Raw genomic sequence first — 18,305 nt, 5'->3', positions numbered from 1 at the left:
TTTTCAGACAATACACAGAAGGGTTACAGGTGATGCCAGAGGCAGAATCTGGGGATTCAATATCCCTCTAAAGAATGGTTTCTATACTTACTATCCTCTGTTGAGAAGTTGTTTTATCAAACTCTCGAGCTGTTTCAAGGACAGCTATTTGAGCCTCCAGCCTGCTAATCCGTTCCGCACACTGATGCTTTACAGTTGAGATATGCTGTTGTAATTTGCTGCTCTCAACCTCTAGATCTGTTTGCTTCAGGAAAAAACATTACTGTAAGTTAACACTATATTAACCCTATGGTTACTGTGGAGGGCAGAGTACGTGGAGCTTGCAGTCAGAGTCAGGCATAACTTCATATTGCTCATCCCCATCCTTATCGCCAAAAAATGACAATGCTATGCTTTATTTCTGTGGCCATCTGGCACCTACCCTCACATACAAATACATTTACTCATCTCGGAGCCAATGTCGCAGTATTAGCAGGAAGAATTCTGACAACTGCAGCCTTATCAATAATGAAACGGAACTGGTTGTCACTGAAAATGGTGGAGACTGCTTTAGCATGAGTAGCCTGAGTGATTAGAGGATTCTCACCAGCTTTTGGATCTGTAGTTCCCTCTCACCGATTTCTTCTTTGCTCTTCTCTAGTGCCCCATTAGCAAGCTGTAGTGCTTGTTCAAGTTCTTTCAGCTAAAACAGGAGAGTAAGTTACTCCCTTGTCCATAAAGATGGATATTACTGGAGAGCAGCACATAAAATAGTAATATGGGGTAGCGAAGGAACTAGCCGAGGAGGCTAAACACAGAAACCCTTAGACTGCACCTTTCAGGAAAGGGCCTACCTGGCACACGTTGCTTTCTTTAAAATTCTTCAGAAACTCTTCTCTCTCGCAGAGTGATCCCTGTGCTTCAGTTACTTTGCTGTTCAGTTTAGTGACCTAGCAATAGGAATCAAAATGTAAATAAAATTAGATAAGGGAATGTGTCATACCATGGCCCCTGCCTCAGACGCCCTCCAGCGGCTGGCTGTGGCATGACAAGTGCACCTGCTTCCCTCTGTCCTTTATTCACCCATGCAAAGAAACGTTCCCTCTCAATGACAAATTCGAACTCTTTTATTCATATAAAATGCCGAGTCCACAGGTTCCTTGTAGTAAAAACAGTTTCTCCCAACCCCCAAAAGTAAAACTTGACTACAAGAGCTCTTCAATCCCAGTGAAAGGTCACTGGTTGCCCGGTCACCCACCCATTAATCACTCTATCAGAACTCGGTTATTCCCACTCCAGGGCCCCACCCTCAGAGGTTCAAGACGCACTTTTCTACCACAAGTCTCTTCCTGGAGCCCAGAGTCAGCCCCTCACTTGTAAGTCCTACCCCTGCTCAGCGGAACCTCCCTCCAGGACCAACCCCTTTTTCCTGGGCACTTTTCACAGCCCCCAGAGCTCTCAGTGCAGTGCTACATTCCCCAGGCCTCCTTGTCTGTGCGTCCTACCCCCGCTCCTGGGGGCCTCCCTCCAGAGTTAACCCCTTGCTTCTGAGCCAGGCTTACGCTGACCACTCTGGCTCTTCCCTTTTTCCTAGGGACCACTGTACAAGTCTTCCTGAACCTTTGCAGGGTTCCCAAGCTCCAGCCAGTCCTTCAACTGTTTTCCTCAGAACTCATCACCTGCAGCTCACTGTTACTACTCTCCTGGTTTCCTGCAGCTCTTTCCTTCAGACAACTCTCTGCTGCTCTCTCCTCTGCGGGAAGGAGGCTCTGATAGGCCCCTTCCTATCTTCCTTCAGGGACCTAGAAGGGTCTAGGGCACAGGTGCCATCTTTTAAGCAACACTAGGGGTTGGGTGTGTGTGGGAGAGTCAGTCAACTGGCCAGTCACCAGTGCACTGGCCTCGTACCTCTAAAAGGCCAGTGTCACCCTGTGACGGAAGGGTTAGTATGAAATCAGGGCTACAAAATCTCTAGGTAAAACACACACATGGATATGGTAAGATAAGCTTTCCTTTCAAAGCTCAATGTTATATTCAGTCTCAAATCTTCTGAAAAAAAGATTGAAAGGTTGGCAATTTGTATTGGGTTTTAAATAAAATTATTTGGATGCTAAAACACACCTAATCCATCCAGACGGCCAAAAGTGCCAACCCCACTGAGTGCATTGGTGAAGGAAGAGGAAATACCTGGGCTTCCAGTAGGTTCACAGTCTCAGCATGATTGGTTCTAGCTGTCAATAGCTGCTGTCTGGTGTCATCCAGTTTCTGCTCCAGAGCAGTTTTCTGAAGATTAACACACCATCACAGATCATACAGGGGGACTCAGAAGTTTTATCTCTAAAAATTGATTTTATGGTGAAGTCATGATGGCCAGAATCTAAACAGCAGTTACTAGGACTTGTAACACACCTTTGCACCTAGGGGCTGACACTGAGTGAAGCTACTGATCACTACCGCACAGCATTTGTACTGAAAACGGGAGACCTGGAGATGCTTGACTGAAGTCCAAGTTGAGGATGTAATCAGCATCTGTGACCAACTTCAGGGAGTCAGAGAAACTACAATGTTGCAACAGAAATACCTCCTCTACTGCCCTTTAGAGCCACTGTGCTGGGACACTACAGAACACGCATGCAAAGGGTGAAATGTTTACTGGCTGTAGCATTTACTCTCTAAAAGGACATTGTGCTGCCTCTAGAAGTAGCTTTCAAACTGGACTTGGATTTATTTAAGCCAGGTTCATTTACTAGATGTATCAGGCTAGGGTGCTGTGCACTGCAGGCGAGTGCTATCAGGGAAAAGCAGGTGTCCCTGTCTGCAGACCTAGGCTGGGGGAGCTTGCCTCTGTTCAGAAACAATATGGTATATCAGTGCTGCGGAACGGGGTCAGGAAGTAACGGGAGATATTGGCTGTCCTCAGTTCCCCTATGTGCTCTCTCAATTTAGAGCTATTTCTCATCAGTGCTTGGGTCTTAGCTCTGTGGATACAATGGATTGTTTGGACTTTGCTTAAGAGTGCCCAGGGTTCTTTCCCATGTGCTTTGCAAGCCCTTTTAGCAACTAGAGCACAGAAGAGGAGGAATATACATTAGTGTTAACTCTTTGGTTACTGGTATTATGGCTTGCAATCTCTGTGTGCTACCCTCACTAAACACATGATCTTGAACACAGTTGAGCAGGTATAAGATTCCATCCAGCAGGAGCATAGTGCAAATACACACTGGAGGAACATGTAGGATATTAGATATTTCTTCCATTACATGACAGATACAGTAATAGCCAGACAGTTCTTAAGGGATTTAAAGCAGTCTAAAAATGTTACCTCTTTGAGTAGCTCCCACACATGTTCATCCCCTGAAAAATTCCCTTCTAGTCTCTTTTCCAGGGAAGACACTTTTTCCTGCAGATGTTCAATGAGTTTATTTTTCTCATCAACTTCAACAGTCATCTGTTGGAACAAAAAGCCAGTGTCATCTTTATAGCCAAGCTCTTAGTATACAGTGGTTTCACTTGGGGGGGAAAACACACCCGCCCCCCACAAACAGACGTCAAAAAGAAATTCTCTTTTATGAAAACCACCCTATGTTATCTTAGGGTATGTCTAGGCTGGGGAAGAAAAAAAAAAAAAAGGACCGACCCACGGCAGCGAGTCTCAGAGCCCGGGTCAACTGGCTTAAGAACACGGGGCTCGTGCTACAAGGCTACAAATAATATTGTAGACATTGAGACTCGGGCTCTAAAACCCAACAAGGGGTAGCTCTCAGAACCTGGGCTCAAGCCTGAGTGTAAACATCTACACTGGAATTTTAGCCCCATAACATGAGCCCACGTCCGTTAACCCAGGCTCTAAGTCCTGCTGCCATGGGTCTCTTTCTTTTTGGCAGTGCAGATAGACCCATAACAGCATTAAATATATACAAACGCAACTTGAAGCTAGGTAAGTAGATAGATTACTCCCCTTTTCAGCATTGTGGCTGCCATTTCTGAAGCTTCACTGAATCTACCCATCCATTCAACACTGGCCTACATAAATTTGTATTTTAATTATTTATTAGACCTATATAAAACTTATTGTCCCAAATAAAGCATAAAATAGAGAATGTATTTTAATATCTTGAGTTGGGATTTCTATAGGAAGTGTTTGAAATAAAAATGTAATCTGGAAGAGAAAGGTCATTTTAAACTATTGCAGTTCTACCAATCCATGTTATTTGCTTGGTCCATTCAGCCTTTCCATTACAGGTCTGCAATTTTATTACTTCCCATCTGGAAAAATTATGCAGTATGGACCCATAATTAACTTACTAAGTTGTATGTCCAACAGAAGCTAGATTTTCTTGTGATGATTTCTGGATGTCTTTGGTATTAATATTTTGGACTTAGTATGACTATTGCCAAAGATTTCTCCGATACCTAATTTTGTTACACGTTTCCCTTCCCTCAGCGCTTCCCCAATTTGTTAACATTGTCCACAGATAGCAAAGCTCCATTATGCAAGCTTCTTGAATTTATTCACAAGATTGCCAGTTGGGGTATCCTGGCTGGCAATTCTCACACATTTACCCCACTTTCCAGGCATTTATAACTCTCCTGGTGATAGTCCTAAATAGGGCGGAAACATGCTATAAAGGTACTTACAAAAAATTAAGTCTCGCTCCAAGATTACATTTACTAGCTTTGTGTGTTTTTACCTGCTGGTAGCAGGTCACATGCCTAGTTCATAATTCAACTGAGGAAGTTAATATAAAAATCTCTGCTTAAACAATTCAGGAGCTATGTTGCACTGCATTCATGCCTTTCAGACTGATTAAATACAATCCTCCATCTCAGATGTGGGAGCTTGGGAACACTAAAACCTAACCAACTTCTGAGTGCCCTCAGATCACACACATAAGAACAGCTATAGTGGGACAGACCAAAGGTCCCCACACTTTCACCTTTAGTTTGTGTTGTTCATATTCCAGTTTGAGAGATTCATGCTCCATCTGTAAAGTTTCCAATCTCTTCTCACAACCAGAGGCAGCAACTCGAGCCTATGGCACATAGGAAAATAGTTTTCAATTCCAAACTCAGTTTTTACGAAGCAAATGCGAACAAACATTTCAATGAAGGTCCAGTTTGAACTGTCGCATGAACTGACAGAAAGGAAGGTATCAGACACCAATTATCTCAGCTTACGTTTTGCAAGTCTGCTGAAAGATGCTGAATGAAGGTTTGTAGCTCTTGTCCTCTCTGCTCCAGGACAGTGATCTTATTTTCTGCATTCGCCTCAGCTGCCACTAGTTCATCCCTTCACAGAAAGAAAAGCAGTAACTCAAGCAGAACGCATCTGCCAAGGGAAGGAGGATAGACTAAGAAACCTATGATTTGTTTCTAACCTTAACAGCAGCCATTCTGGCCTGGAACAACTATTCACAGGAGCTTAAAACTAAGTTACTGCATACTCCAGCACTCATAACCAGGCGGAAGAATGGTAGTGACTGATCACAGAGAACTCTGCTAAGTGATCCAGGTTGCATACAAACAAACCAAAAGTTCCAATTTAACTGTAAAAGGGTAGGTTTAGCAAATCAATTAAATAAATAAATAGTGTATTCTTCATCACACACTAGTATGCAAATACTGACTGAGCATTGCGCCTACTGTACATGCAGACCCTTCGAGGGGAGCTAGAGTTAAGTGGGAAATCAATCAGAATATCTAGGTATTGCTGACAGACTCCTCTACCCCACCACACACACACCTCTGTGCTTCCAGCTCTGAGTCCTGCTGCCGCAACTCTTGCACTTCATTGCTCAGAAGCGAGGACAGGTGGTTTGTCACCTGCAGCTCTTCTTTAGCACGGGTTAGCTCTCGACTGCATGCCTCCAGCTCCTGTTCTGCTCTGCTTAGAGACTCTTCCTTTTTCAAAAGCTGAACATTAGAACATTATCTTTGACAAAGATGAACTGATACAGTTAATAAAGGCTTCTGAAGGAGGTGTCTTGCTCCCTTTATCAAAGTTATAAGATAAATTAGATTAAATTTTACACAGAGAAAGCTGAAAATTCAGTGCCAACTGGGAGTTTACATGATATTGCATGCAGACACATACTGTAAAGAGTCTAACCTTCAGTGAATTAACAAAAACAGTAGAACCTCAGCGTTACGAACTGACCAGTCACCACAACCCTCATTTGGAGCTGGTAATATGCAATCAGGCAGCAGCAGATACAGTAATATACTGTGTTAAAGGTAAAATACTAAAAAAAATAAAGGGAAAGTTTAAAAAAAAAAAAGATATGACAAGGTAAAAAAAACCTCTGTTCTTGTTTCATTTAAATTAAGGTGGTAAAAAGTAGCATTTGTCTTCTGCACAGTAAAATTTCAAAGCTGTAGTAAATCAATGTTCAGTTGTAAACTTTTGAATAGGGCTATTGATTAACAGTGCAATTAAAACTACGATTAAACAGAATACCAACTGAAATTTATTAAATATTTTGGATGTTTTTCCACATTTTCAAATATAGTGATTTCAATTACAACACAGAATACAAAGTGCACAGTGCTCACTTCGTATTATTTTTATTACAAATATTTGCACTGTAAAAATGATAAACGAATAGTATTTTTCGATTCACCTCATACAAGTACTGTAGTGCAATCTCTTTATCATGAAAGTGCAACTTACAAACGTAGATATTTTGTTTTGTTACATAACTGCACTCAAAAATAAAACAATGTAAAACTTTAGCGCCTACAAGTCCATTCAGTCCCACTTCTTGTTCAGCCAACTGTTCAGACAAACAAGTTTGTTTACGTTCACGGAAGATAATGCTGCCCACTTCTTGTTTACGTCGTCACCTGAAAGTGAGAACAGGCATTTGCATGGCACTGTTGTAGCCCATGTCACAAAATATTTATGTGCCAGATGCGCTAAAGATTCATATGCCTCTTCATCTTTCAGCCACCATTCCAGAGGAAGTGCTTCCATGCTGATGATGCTCATTAAAAAAATAATGCATTAATTAAATTTGTGACTGAACTCCTTGAGGGAGAATTGTATGCCTCCTGCTCTGTTTTACCCTCATTCTGCTATACATTTCATGTTATAGCAGTCTTGGATATGACCCAGCACGTTTATTTTAAGAACACTTTCACTGCAAGTTTGACAAAATGCAAAGAAAGTACCAATGTGAAATTTCTAAAGATAGCTACAGCACTCACCCCAAGGTTTAAGAATCTGAAATGTCTTCCAAAATCTGAGAGGGATAAGGTGTGGAGCATGTTTCGGAAGTCTTAAAGAGCAACTCTACGATGCGGAAACTACACAACCCAACAGCCAAAAAAGAAAATCAACCTCCTGCTGGTGGCATCTGACTCATAAGGAAAATGAACATGTGTCAGTCCGTACTGCTTTGGATTGTTATCAAGCAGAACTCGTCATCAGTATGGATGCATGTCCTCTGGAACGGTGGTTGAGGCATGAAGGGACATACAAAACTTTAGCGCATCTGGCATGTAAATATCTTGCGACGCCAGCTACAACAGTGCTATGCGAATGCCTGTTCTCACTTTCAGGTGACGCTGTAAACAAGAAGGAGGCAACATAATCTTCTGCAAATGTAACCAAACTTGTTTGTCTGAGTGATTGGCTGAACAAGGAGTAGGACTGATTGGACTTATAGGCTCTAAAGTTTTACATTGTCTTGTTTTTGAGTGCAATTATGTAACAAAACAAAATATCTACATTTGTAAGTTGCACTTTCATGATAAAGAGATCGCACTACAGTACTTGTATTAGATGAACTGAAAAATACTATTTCTTTTGTTTACAGTGCAAATATTTGTAATCAAAGATAAAGTGAGCACTGTACACTTTGTATTCTGTGTTGTAATTGAAATCAATATCTTTGAAAATGCAGAAAAGATCCAAAAATATTTAAATAAATGATATTCTATTATTGTTTAACAGCGCAACTGATTGCGCAATTAACCTTTTTGAGCACATGGTTAACCTTGTCGAGCACTCTCCTGCTGACAAAGCTGCTGCTGCTCGTTGGGGGTGGAAGTTTTGTCAGCTCTCTCCTGCCGACAAACAGCAGCGACACTACGTGCCTTTTAATGACACAGCTGTAGCAGCGGTGTCACTGAAAGGTGGATAGTGCAGACAAAGCCTTAATGTTTAGCCACCAAGTAGTATATATTCTAGCACCAAAAAGAAGAGAGACTATAAAATAATCTCACCATGTGTTTGACTTTGGCCAGTTCCTGCTGTTGAAAGCCCTCCAGTTCATCAATTTCATCTCTCTTTTGGAAAAGATTCAAACTCTGCTCCCTCATTTCTTGTAACTGAGCTGAAAGCATCTCTTTTTCCTATTGAACAACCATCAAAATTAAACAAGGAATCCAAAATGTCTGTCACTCAATTTCAGGTCAGCAACGTATTAAATTAAGCTTCTTGGGAACAGGATCTTGTTTTATGTTTATATCTGCAAATCACCATGCACTCTTACGGTGCTATATAAATAACAGACTTCTTGTATATGTATTTTTAGAATGCATGTGTCTCAGTAACCAACACAGCTTACATTACTGAACTTTGGAAACTTTCAGGACTGTGCTGTGAACAAGACAAATAACTTTCATTTAAGAAGAAATTATATAGAAAGCTCTTTACACCCACCATTCAAATATGCCGTGATAGGCAATTAATACTTGAAACACTTGACAGCAAATCTAAACATCTGTTTAACGCTTCTATGGTAAAAGATGCCTGGAGCAGAGACTGCTGGACAACTGGAACAATTACAGCAAGAATGAAATCCTTTACGAAAAATTACTGAAGTGGAACTAATTTCTGCTATGATGCTGACAGCACAAGATTGAAGTCAACATATGCCTGTTTTTGGACAATAACTTTACAATATGGCCATGGCTGCACTCACAGTTACAGCTCTTTTGGCAAAGACTACTCTCCTTTTTATAACGAAGATACTCTCTGGTAGTGAAGAGCCTCACGTCAAACCCCCAGTGGGGTAGGTGACCTCAACAGGGAAACTGGTATTGCTGTCACACTTATTTAATTTGCACGCATCCGTGGCTGTGAGCCAATAGGATTTTTCTCCAGCCAGATATAAATTCCCTTATGCGAGTAAAGCTCTGGTCTATAGTTATTACAGTGATCACCAGCTACTTTGGTGACAAGGCTAGAAAGGCTCTTAACAAATCTCACCAAGTCAGTGCTACACAGAAAAATAAGGGGAGCAGTAATAAAGTCATTCCGCAGCTCTCTGTTGAGCAGTTGCCATAGCAAATGCATATAATATTCATGGCAGGAAATGAGCATCAACAGCAGACAGCAAAAGTTAAAGGTCAACTGCAGCAGCACACAAAGGAAGAGGGAGCGTTTGCAAGTAGCCACTACATAGTCTATACTAGTGAGGGTTTTGTTTATACAGTGCCAAAAGAGCGCTAAATGCTTCACAGACAGGCACGAAGACATGGTCACTGTCCCAATCAGTTTATAGTCTGAAAATAGAAGATTTTGCTTTCTTTTTTTAAATGTATCAGCTTACATATAAAGATCTTCCTCACCCCAGGACCACTCTGCTCTCCCTTTCACCACAGAGGGATAAGAGATTAAATCAGTTCCTGGCATACAGTGCGATTTTGGAGTCCCTGACTCCCAATCTCCATGATCAGACCACAGAGCTCTCACACTGACTCTGAAAGGAATAGCTGCGAGACCTTAGCACTCACATCTCTCTGTCCCTCAGCAGTCGCCTCTGTAAAATACGGATGATAATGCCTCAGCAGCACGGGATTAAATTAGTAATACTTGAAAGTGTAAAGCAAGAAATGTAAGTGCTATCTCAACCCTCCATTAACAAGACACAAGCCATCTGGGTAAAGGCTGAGCTTTTACATCTATGCTGGCTGGTGTGCCAATCTTTCATCTCGTGCTTGCGTCTGAAGTCTGTGATTTGCTATTTCCTCTCCAAAACTAGTTCCAGGTTTAACTTCTGTGGTGATGAAGTGGAGAATGAAACATGACTATCAGGTCTCAGTAAGAGACCAAGGGATCAGATACTCTCGATAATTACATTTTCTGTATAACCCTCTGCTTGCCCAGTCCCAGTCTGCGCGTAGCCCTACATTTAACAGAGAGATCAAAGGAGACTTGCCTTTTCAAGATGAACCAACTTTCCCCTCCATTCCTGTGAAGGGGAAGGACAGAAAAAAGGGCAAATAAAAATCTAAACACCAACTTTGAAATGCAACAATAAATGTGACTGAAGGTATTAAAATTAGGGTAATTGTTATCAAATGGAATGAGTAAAAGTAAAATTAACCAGAGAGGATTTTAATATACCAGTAAAGCCTAAGACAGGTTCATTTATGACATCAGAGCATATCTGCTCTATGCAAACAAAAATGCATCATCTACAGCAGTGGTTCTCAACGTATTTACCATGGTGGGCTGTAGAGGCAGCTCTCTCTGCGTTATGTGGGCCACATTCACATGGTATTTATGCTACCTGTATCGCCCTAAGGATGTCACATGGGCTGCAGCTGTGTGCTGATTGGACCGCAAGCAGCCCACAGGTTGAGAACGACCTATCTACAGATATTTTAATTATGTGACAACAGAGTTGTACCTAGACAGCAACTGTGAATTTGAGTTCACATTAGACTTTCACAAACTCTTCTGAAGTAAAAAGAGCGAGTTCTGTACGTTGTCTCAGAATGAACGGTCGGCAACACTGACCCTTGCACCATATCCCTCTTCTTTTCCTTCCACCCAGATAAGAATAAATCAAGGTAGTCTCCAGGCAGGAGACTGCTTGTGACACAGGCAAACAAATGCTGCATCTCAGCAGTGATTCTCCAGTACTACAACATGTTGACTATGCCAAGATCACTGCACTCAGAAGCCTCCCACTATTAGTCAATTGTTTCATCATGTCAACCTTGTGTTTATTACCTGGTCCTTTTTTTCTAATGCCAAAGCCATTCCTTCAGCCATCTTTGCTCTGTTAGCCTGGTAAGCCTCATTCTGCTCCTGAAATTTCTTCATGGAAGCTGTCAGAGAATCACTAGTTAAAAAGTCAGGGTATGCAAATGCCCACACTGTGTATTCACTTCTGTAAATATTGTAGGTCACACTAAAATTTAGAACCACCACTGTCAAGATGGTCAAGCCTCCCTTTATGTTCGCACAATGCCTAGCAGTATGGGAGCGCTACCACAAACAACAAAGATATCAGTAGAGCCGCATCTGGACTGCAATAATTCTGTAGATTTTTTTTAAAATGCCAGTCATAAGTTCAGCAAAAGTGCTTGCTGGTAACTGTCAGACCAACAGCAAACAAATCAGAGCTGCTTTGTTCACTATAAATCAGGCAGGAAGTTGTGTGCTATTTTTACAACCAATATGTACTCAATATGAAGAGAAACACATTTTTAACTGTACAGCTTTTTACACTCCATCTGCATTCAAGGCAGAACAGTTTTAAATTAAAAAAAGGAAAAAATAAAAGTACGTACAATCCTGATGCTTTTCTAATGCAATTTCAAGCTTCTCTTTTATCTTCTGCAAGTTTCGGACCTGTTCAGCATAATCTTGGGTGAGGAGGGAGAAGCAGCACAGACCAGGAATGGACAGACATTAGGGAAAGAAATTTAAAAAAAATTTTAAAGTGGTGAGTGGAAAATGACAATGATTTTCTTAACTAGAAAATCATTCCTGTTAAGGAAAACTAGGCTGACCTTAACAATGAACACCACAAGCAAATCATTCTACCACACCATCCATGGGGTAAATGGTTGGTACAAACAGAAGGGCCTAATTACACTAAAGACAGGGAAACGGCACTAAATCCAGCACAAGAAAAGGGAACATTGGCTACAGCAGAATGTGGTGACAAGCACGAGGATTTGGTTTGATTTCTGCTTGTGAAGAATCGCCCCAATGAGATAAAGCGAAGGAGGGTCGGAGAAATCCAAAAGCAGTTGATTTCCTTGTTCCATATTACACCTTACCATAGCTGTGCAATGTTGCAGAGATAGTGCATTTTGGCTAGCTGCCCTGCTTAGCCAACAGTATCACACTCTTCCCTTTAAAATCCAGGTCTTAATGATACAGAAGAGGCAATGAAAGTAATATCTGCTCAAAAAATGGCAGAAATACACAAACAGGCCAGATTAAAGGAAGAAAATACCTTGAACAAGTGTATTTAGAAGCCCACAGGAGGATTTGTTTACAGATCTTGGAGTCTGGTCAAAGTTTCAGGTATTTGTAAAACTTCTGTCTCTATGGCAGCTAAGCATTGAGACCTCAAATGCCCCTAACAATACTTAGGGGTTATTCCTTTAGGAACAGGTGAGCACTTTACAATTCCAATTGCACCATAAGCCTCCTTTGCACTTCCCATATTTGAGAGCTGAGCAGGGGCCTGCCCAGCCCCCAGTTCACATCAGAACAGCCTTGAGGCTGCTCCAAGTTATGCTTTGTTTCCTATGACCCCCTATGAGCCCCGGGAAGCAGAAGATAGCAAAGGACATAGTGCATTCTAGCCATGCCCCAATCTACTCCCTACGCACAGGACTGGGAGCAGAATCCCTTTGCCAGCTATGCGCCAGCCAGGGAGGACCCCATTACGGGGACAGTCTCCAAGGGTCATTTCTGTCCAGTTTAAGCTGCATCAAGATCCAGGCCCCCGCCCCCATCCCCACTCTTCCCTTTTCGGGGAGACAGGTCTTTTTAGACCATTAGTCTCTGCCCTGAAAGAGTTATGTCATCTTAAGTACTGTACAGTGCTGAACACCAGGGAGCCCTGACCCTAACTGGGGTCTCTGGATGCTACTGCAATAGTAAATAAGAAAGCAAACAGAGGACTGGAGGGTTCACATCCAAAAAGAAGTGTTCTGGTTGGAGCATGGGGACAGAGAAAACTATACTGAACATTTGGGAAGATCACACAGATGTGCCAAGAGAACAGCAGGAAGACAGGAAGTCATAAATCTTTATTTCTTATTTTAACATTCTGTATGGATTTTGTATTGATTGTATTGTACAGCTCTCAGATGCTGACTAACAGGCTTATTATAAATGGATTAAATACAAAGTTAGCTAGGCAAACAAAATTCCTTTTGTAAATAAAAAAATATATAAAGCACGAAGGAAAATATTTCCCAGCATTGTAAGTTATCGTTTACATACTCAGGAAACATACCAGATAGTTTGGCCTCCAGTTTTCTTATTTGTTCATTTCTTCTAAGTAGCTGGGATGAGAGATCTTCTCTGGAGCTGCTTCCATCAGAGGCCTTGGCAGGTTAGAGAGAGACAGGTCTGAACTACAGAAAGAACAATCCTGCCACACTCAAATTTTAATGACTGCAAACATTATAAGGACTAGAAATAATTAATGGTTTCCTTTTTCCCATAGAAAGGAGAACAGATTTACATATTCTACTGGCTAAGTCAGTGCATACGGCACTTGGGAAGAAGAAAGAGGGTTTAAATGTCAGCTCTGCAACATGGGCCTGTGACACAGAATACAATATTTTTGAAAACAAATAGTTGCTGAAAACAAGTAGCTCAAATTACTGGACTGACCATGTAATAGGATGACTGGAAAGAGGTAAATTAAGCCACACAGGTTGGAAGGTTCCCAGCAGGGGAGAGGGTGAATAGGTAAGCAGCAGGAAAAGGGAAACTGTAAACCTTTCATCTGGGATAAACAGTTTGCAAACACTGATACAATGTTAATTTCTGACAATAATATTCATTTAATTAGTTTTTATTCTCTACAGTCCTCTTATTTTTTGCTTGGTATGGAAACAAAATTAAAAGCAATTAAGTGCCTACTGCTAAAGCATAGAATTCTTGAAAGATGAACAACAAATCCTGAACTGTTACACATATTTTATTGTATGCAACGTAGTTGTAGCTGGGTCATTCCCACAATATTAGAGAGACAAGATGGTTGAGGTAATAGCTTTTATTTATGGCTTATTACAACAATCTGTAACCCATTAACCCCCTCTTTTTGTCCTATGACTGCAGAGATGTTAATGGTCCACTCTGCCTTGACTAGTCCCTTACAATATACGCTAACTACTTATGCTAAACAATCGGTTCCACCTTGCGTTTAGCTGTGATGCTCCAAGTACCTTTCCCAGGCCAGGTCTATACTACAGACCTATACAGGTATAACTACATCGCTCAGGGGTGTGAAAAATCTACACCCTTGAGTGACAGTTACACTGACCTAACCCTCTGTGTAGACAGCACTATATCGATAGGCGAGCTTCTCCCGTTGATATAGCTACAGCCTCTCAAGGAGATGGATTAACTACACCGATGGGATTAACTCTCCCATCAGCACAGGAACATCTTCACTTAAGTGCTGGGGCAGCTGTGCCGATGCAGTGTTTTAAGTGTAGACCTGCCCCAGACCAGAAGAAGAGCTGTGGATGGCTAGAAAGCTCATCTCCCTCACCAGCAGAAGTTGGTCCAATAAGAGACATTACTTCACCCACCTTTTCTCACATACATTTTAATGTCTCCCTCCACCATAGTTCTTTCTGTTCTCTACACCAGCAATGCAACAGCCACAATGTTTCTCAATCCTGTATCAATTGCTATGTGAAAATGAGCTGAGTGCGGGTGGGGGGAATGAAAAACGGAGTGTAGTAACCACAGTATTTTCCCATTGATTATTTGAGATCAAGATTTCCTGCCTAGCTCAGCAACCCATGTCTACGTGGTTGAGATTCAGAAACATTTTACAGCATCCCTCTTTGGGAAAATCTCTCTATTTTACAGATGATGGAATGAAGATACAGGGGAACCTGCTGCTCTACAGCAACACAGCATACAGTAACTGCAGGTTCTGAAAGTGATGCTGCTGTACAATCTAATCCAGGGTTTGGGTGACATAAAATCCTCCAAAAGGCATGACTTTCAGCCAAAGCACTAACAGGTTTTATTTAATTTATACACACCTAAAATTATTAATATATAATCTATGTATACTATAGTTTCAAATGAAAAATTGTTTATCTAGACATTCCAGTAACAACCTACAAGTTTTTCCAATGCTACACAAACATAAGCATCCTATGTAGGTATGTAAACAATATGCCTGACCAGTAACTGCACCAGAACCCTAAGGGGTTAACAGAGAATCAGAACACTACAATTTAAGACTTGGATTGCTTTCTTGTAATCTTCAGCATTACATTTACATACAGTATCTTGTGTTTTGCTGTAACATTGTTTGTTATTTTATACCTTAATTTGCCATGTTCTGCACTTAGAATAATTATGTAATTTATATTCTTAACATGAAAAAAATAATTATGTTTAATATTTATTCTCATCCACTAACACTTGACTATGCTTACTTCAATTTCCAAAAACTATTCTGATTAGAGATACATTTGCACATCACACATCTCTCTCTGCCATGCACTTGGTTTTTCAGTCAGTCAAGATTCTTGCGAGGCTTTTTGTAACCTTGTGTTAAAAATGCTGTAGTAAAATACAAAGTACAATACTTACAAAGTCATCTCCAGAATCTGCTCCCATAGATGTGATTGACTCTTTGCTGACTGATCTGGGAATTCTGGCAGCCCCTCCTGGCCGAGGAGCAATTGCTGCTTCCTCTGCTATCTTTTTCTTCAGTTTTGCAAACATTTTACTGCAGCTGCCGTTCTATGGCACCTAAAGAGCCCGGTATTTTGAGACAACTGTCGCCAAATTACACAGTTGATAAGTTTGATGCTCTATTTAAAGTTCCAAAAGTCAAGATTTAATTTTAACTCAGCCAGTTTTACTCCTGTTCCAGTTTCTTCAAAGGGCTCATAGCCTAACAGTGCCTGTGAATCAAAGAGAGATCAAGTTTCAACACCAAACCAGACAATAGACTGAAACCAATACAGCATTAAAAGACATTTTTATTACCCTTATTATAAAAGGTTCATATCTGTCAGACTGCACAATTAAATTTTTTTTAAAAAATTACCTACTGAATTGAGCGGAAACGCTCAAATTTGTTATCATTAATTGTCAAAAGTGGATTTGGAATTATCACTGGTGACAAGTTATGCAGATTTCTTCCCAGAAAGATATTTAATTTACTTTGTTTACACAATTTTCCTTAGCAAAGCTGTGGATAAGAGGCAAGAAGTTTGGTGAGGGGAATTTTCTGTCAACTCCCCAGATTGCATTTCCTCATTTTGATGGAAACAAAGAAATTCTTTAATTTTGCTGTTCAAATTTAATATTTTCTGTAAGTATTATTGCAAACACTGTACATTTTATTAACTTGAGACTGTTATGCTCTGGTTCAAAGCGTTACTGCACAGTTCCATGTTTATAATCTCAATAATCCCAGCCAAATATTGCTTAGATTTTGTAATGGCTAATGCTATGAACAAAACATGTGATGTGAGAATAAAGTTGGGTTCTTTCTGGGTCATTCACACTGGTAATTTCTCAATGTTTTCTCATATCTGTTTTGGCTCTCTAGAGCTCACAGGAATAAAAATTCATTTGCAGTTATTAACTACACTAATCAAGGATCCTAGTAGGAGCATATTGACATGACAATGAGAGACACACATCTCACAGTAAATTTCTCTCTTGCTTCCCACTTCTGGTGTTTTGAGTTCTTACTATACCCTTTGATGCAGGGAATTATTACTGAGTTCTGCTAAACTCTAAATTTGGTGGCTCAGTTTAGAGGACCTAGCAATTGGAAATAAATCTTTCCCCATTTCTTCACCTAAGTTTTAAGCAATTCTACAGAAATTTGACAATATATTCAACAATTCTGCTTTGCAACAATTCTGCAATGTCAACTTTCTCACATATTCTTCTGCTAATTCATCTGTTTGTCTTGTGTTTTGAGGAAAGTCCTAGAAGAGCAGCACCTACTGTCATCATTCAAGTGTCAAGTAGAAATACTGAATATTTATCACACTCCTCCACCCACCAAACCCTTGTTTAACAATCCACTGATTTACCACGCTGACGTGCAACCTCAAACAAGTCTTTGTTCTCAACTCACCTGGAGGTCCCACCTCTATGCTCTTACAACCCCTTCTAGTGTTGAAAGTAGCAGCGTAATCCCACTGTGAAATCAGCATTCCAAGTAGTGACATGAATACAATTAGTTACTCAGAACTCTCCTGCTTATTTTGTATTAATTACTTCACTTCCAATCAGAGTTAACATCACTTATTCCAGCATAAGGAGTCCACAGAGGGACAGTTATTCCAAAATGTCCTCCCTGTAGACAATGCCAAAGAGACCTGGAAAGAGCTTTGGGCTCCTGTAGTTTCTGAAGTTCCACACAGTGCATGGGGACCATCTGGACTGTGCACCTGACACCGGGTCATGAGAGAAGGTGGAAGGAGAGCAAAGCAGAGCCGAATGGCTCCCTCGTAGGCCAAAAGAGGCTCCCCCAGGCAATGCGCTGCAAAGCCCTCCAGCTGACAATCTGGAAGTCAGAGACGTTTCCGGGGTGCTCCAAGAACGCCTTGTCCCCTCACCGGGCCTGGGCTCCACCCCCCAACACGCACCCCCCGCCCCACCGGGGCTGGGCCCCACCTCACCGGGTTCCACCCCTGCCCCAAACACCCCCGCCTCCGGGCCTGGGCCCCGCCGGCCTCCACCCGCCCCCGGGCCTGGGCTGCACGGTATTATTGCTTCCTCAGCAACGTGGCCCACGGACACGGCGGCCGCGACTTCCCCTTCCAGCTCCTGCCAGCGGCGCCCCAGGAGCCCGGCTCCGGAGCGGTCCCAGCCCCGGCCCGCGAGCCGCCGCCTCCTCCTCGGCAGCCCCTCAGCAGCCGCGGCCGCGCTCCCCGGCCCGCCCGGCCCCTCAGCAGCCGCGGCGCGCCCCGCTCAGAGCGGGCCGGGGCCGGAGCCGCAGGGCGGGGCCCCCAGCCCCCCCCGCACAGGGCGCCTCAACGTCTCACTCACCGCGCGGCCCCGCGGCCCCTCCGCCCATCCCCCATCGCCCCCCACCGGCGACACCGCGGCAGCTGCTTCCGGAGCCGAAGGTGACGCTCCCAACACCGGGAAGGAGCTGTCAAGGCGCCAACCCGGAAACATAACTCAGCAGCCGGAAGTGACGAGAGAAAGCGACGCGGGGAGAGGGAGTCCGGCACCAGGCGCGTGCGCACCGCGGGGAGTGGCGGGCGCGCGGGCCGTTCCTCGCCGCCCGGGCTCGAGCCCTCCCCGCAGCCTCGTTCCCGGCTGGGCAGCCGTTAGCCCCGGCCCGCGCGCCGGCCGCCAGGGGCGGGGCCGACCCGCACGGAGCTGGCGGCGG

General features: G+C 42.6%; 1 protein-coding gene across 4 annotated transcripts in view; it reads right to left on the bottom strand.

Annotated features, from left to right (window-relative positions):
* GOLGA1 (golgin A1) overlaps positions 1-18,036 on the bottom strand; it is a 30,464-nt gene extending 12,428 nt beyond the window's left edge. Inside the window, exons 1-15 of one of the 4 annotated variants that reach the window (XM_084649712.1) lie at positions 17,957-18,036; positions 15,530-15,846; positions 13,197-13,287; positions 11,509-11,583; positions 10,946-11,043; positions 10,146-10,178; positions 8,206-8,334; positions 5,723-5,892; positions 5,158-5,269; positions 4,917-5,012; positions 3,302-3,427; positions 2,167-2,262; positions 834-929; positions 587-682; positions 92-244 (exon numbers count right to left, since the gene is read on the bottom strand). In XM_084649712.1, coding sequence (XP_084505838.1) covers positions 92-244; positions 587-682; positions 834-929; positions 2,167-2,262; positions 3,302-3,427; positions 4,917-5,012; positions 5,158-5,269; positions 5,723-5,892; positions 8,206-8,334; positions 10,146-10,178; positions 10,946-11,043; positions 11,509-11,583; positions 13,197-13,287; positions 15,530-15,664 — 1,506 coding nt within the window. In that variant the 5' untranslated portion in view covers positions 15,665-15,846; positions 17,957-18,036. Of the gene's footprint in view, positions 1-91; positions 245-586; positions 683-833; positions 930-2,166; positions 2,263-3,301; positions 3,428-4,916; positions 5,013-5,157; positions 5,270-5,722; positions 5,893-8,205; positions 8,335-10,145; positions 10,179-10,945; positions 11,044-11,508; positions 11,584-13,196; positions 13,288-15,529; positions 15,955-17,039; positions 17,514-17,956 lie in introns of those variants that run through there. The other 3 variants (XM_084649710.1, XM_084649713.1, XM_084649711.1) reach the window with 3 other exon arrangements.
* Positions 18,037-18,305: the final 269 nt, after the last annotated feature.

The sequence above is a fragment of the Lepidochelys olivacea genome (assembly GCF_965140295.1).
Source record: "Lepidochelys olivacea isolate rLepOli2 genome assembly, chromosome: 16".
NCBI classification, from domain to species: Eukaryota; Metazoa; Chordata; order Testudines; family Cheloniidae; genus Lepidochelys; species Lepidochelys olivacea.
Note: the sequence above shows the minus strand (reverse complement) of the source record. Positions and strands in the feature narration are given on the sequence as shown.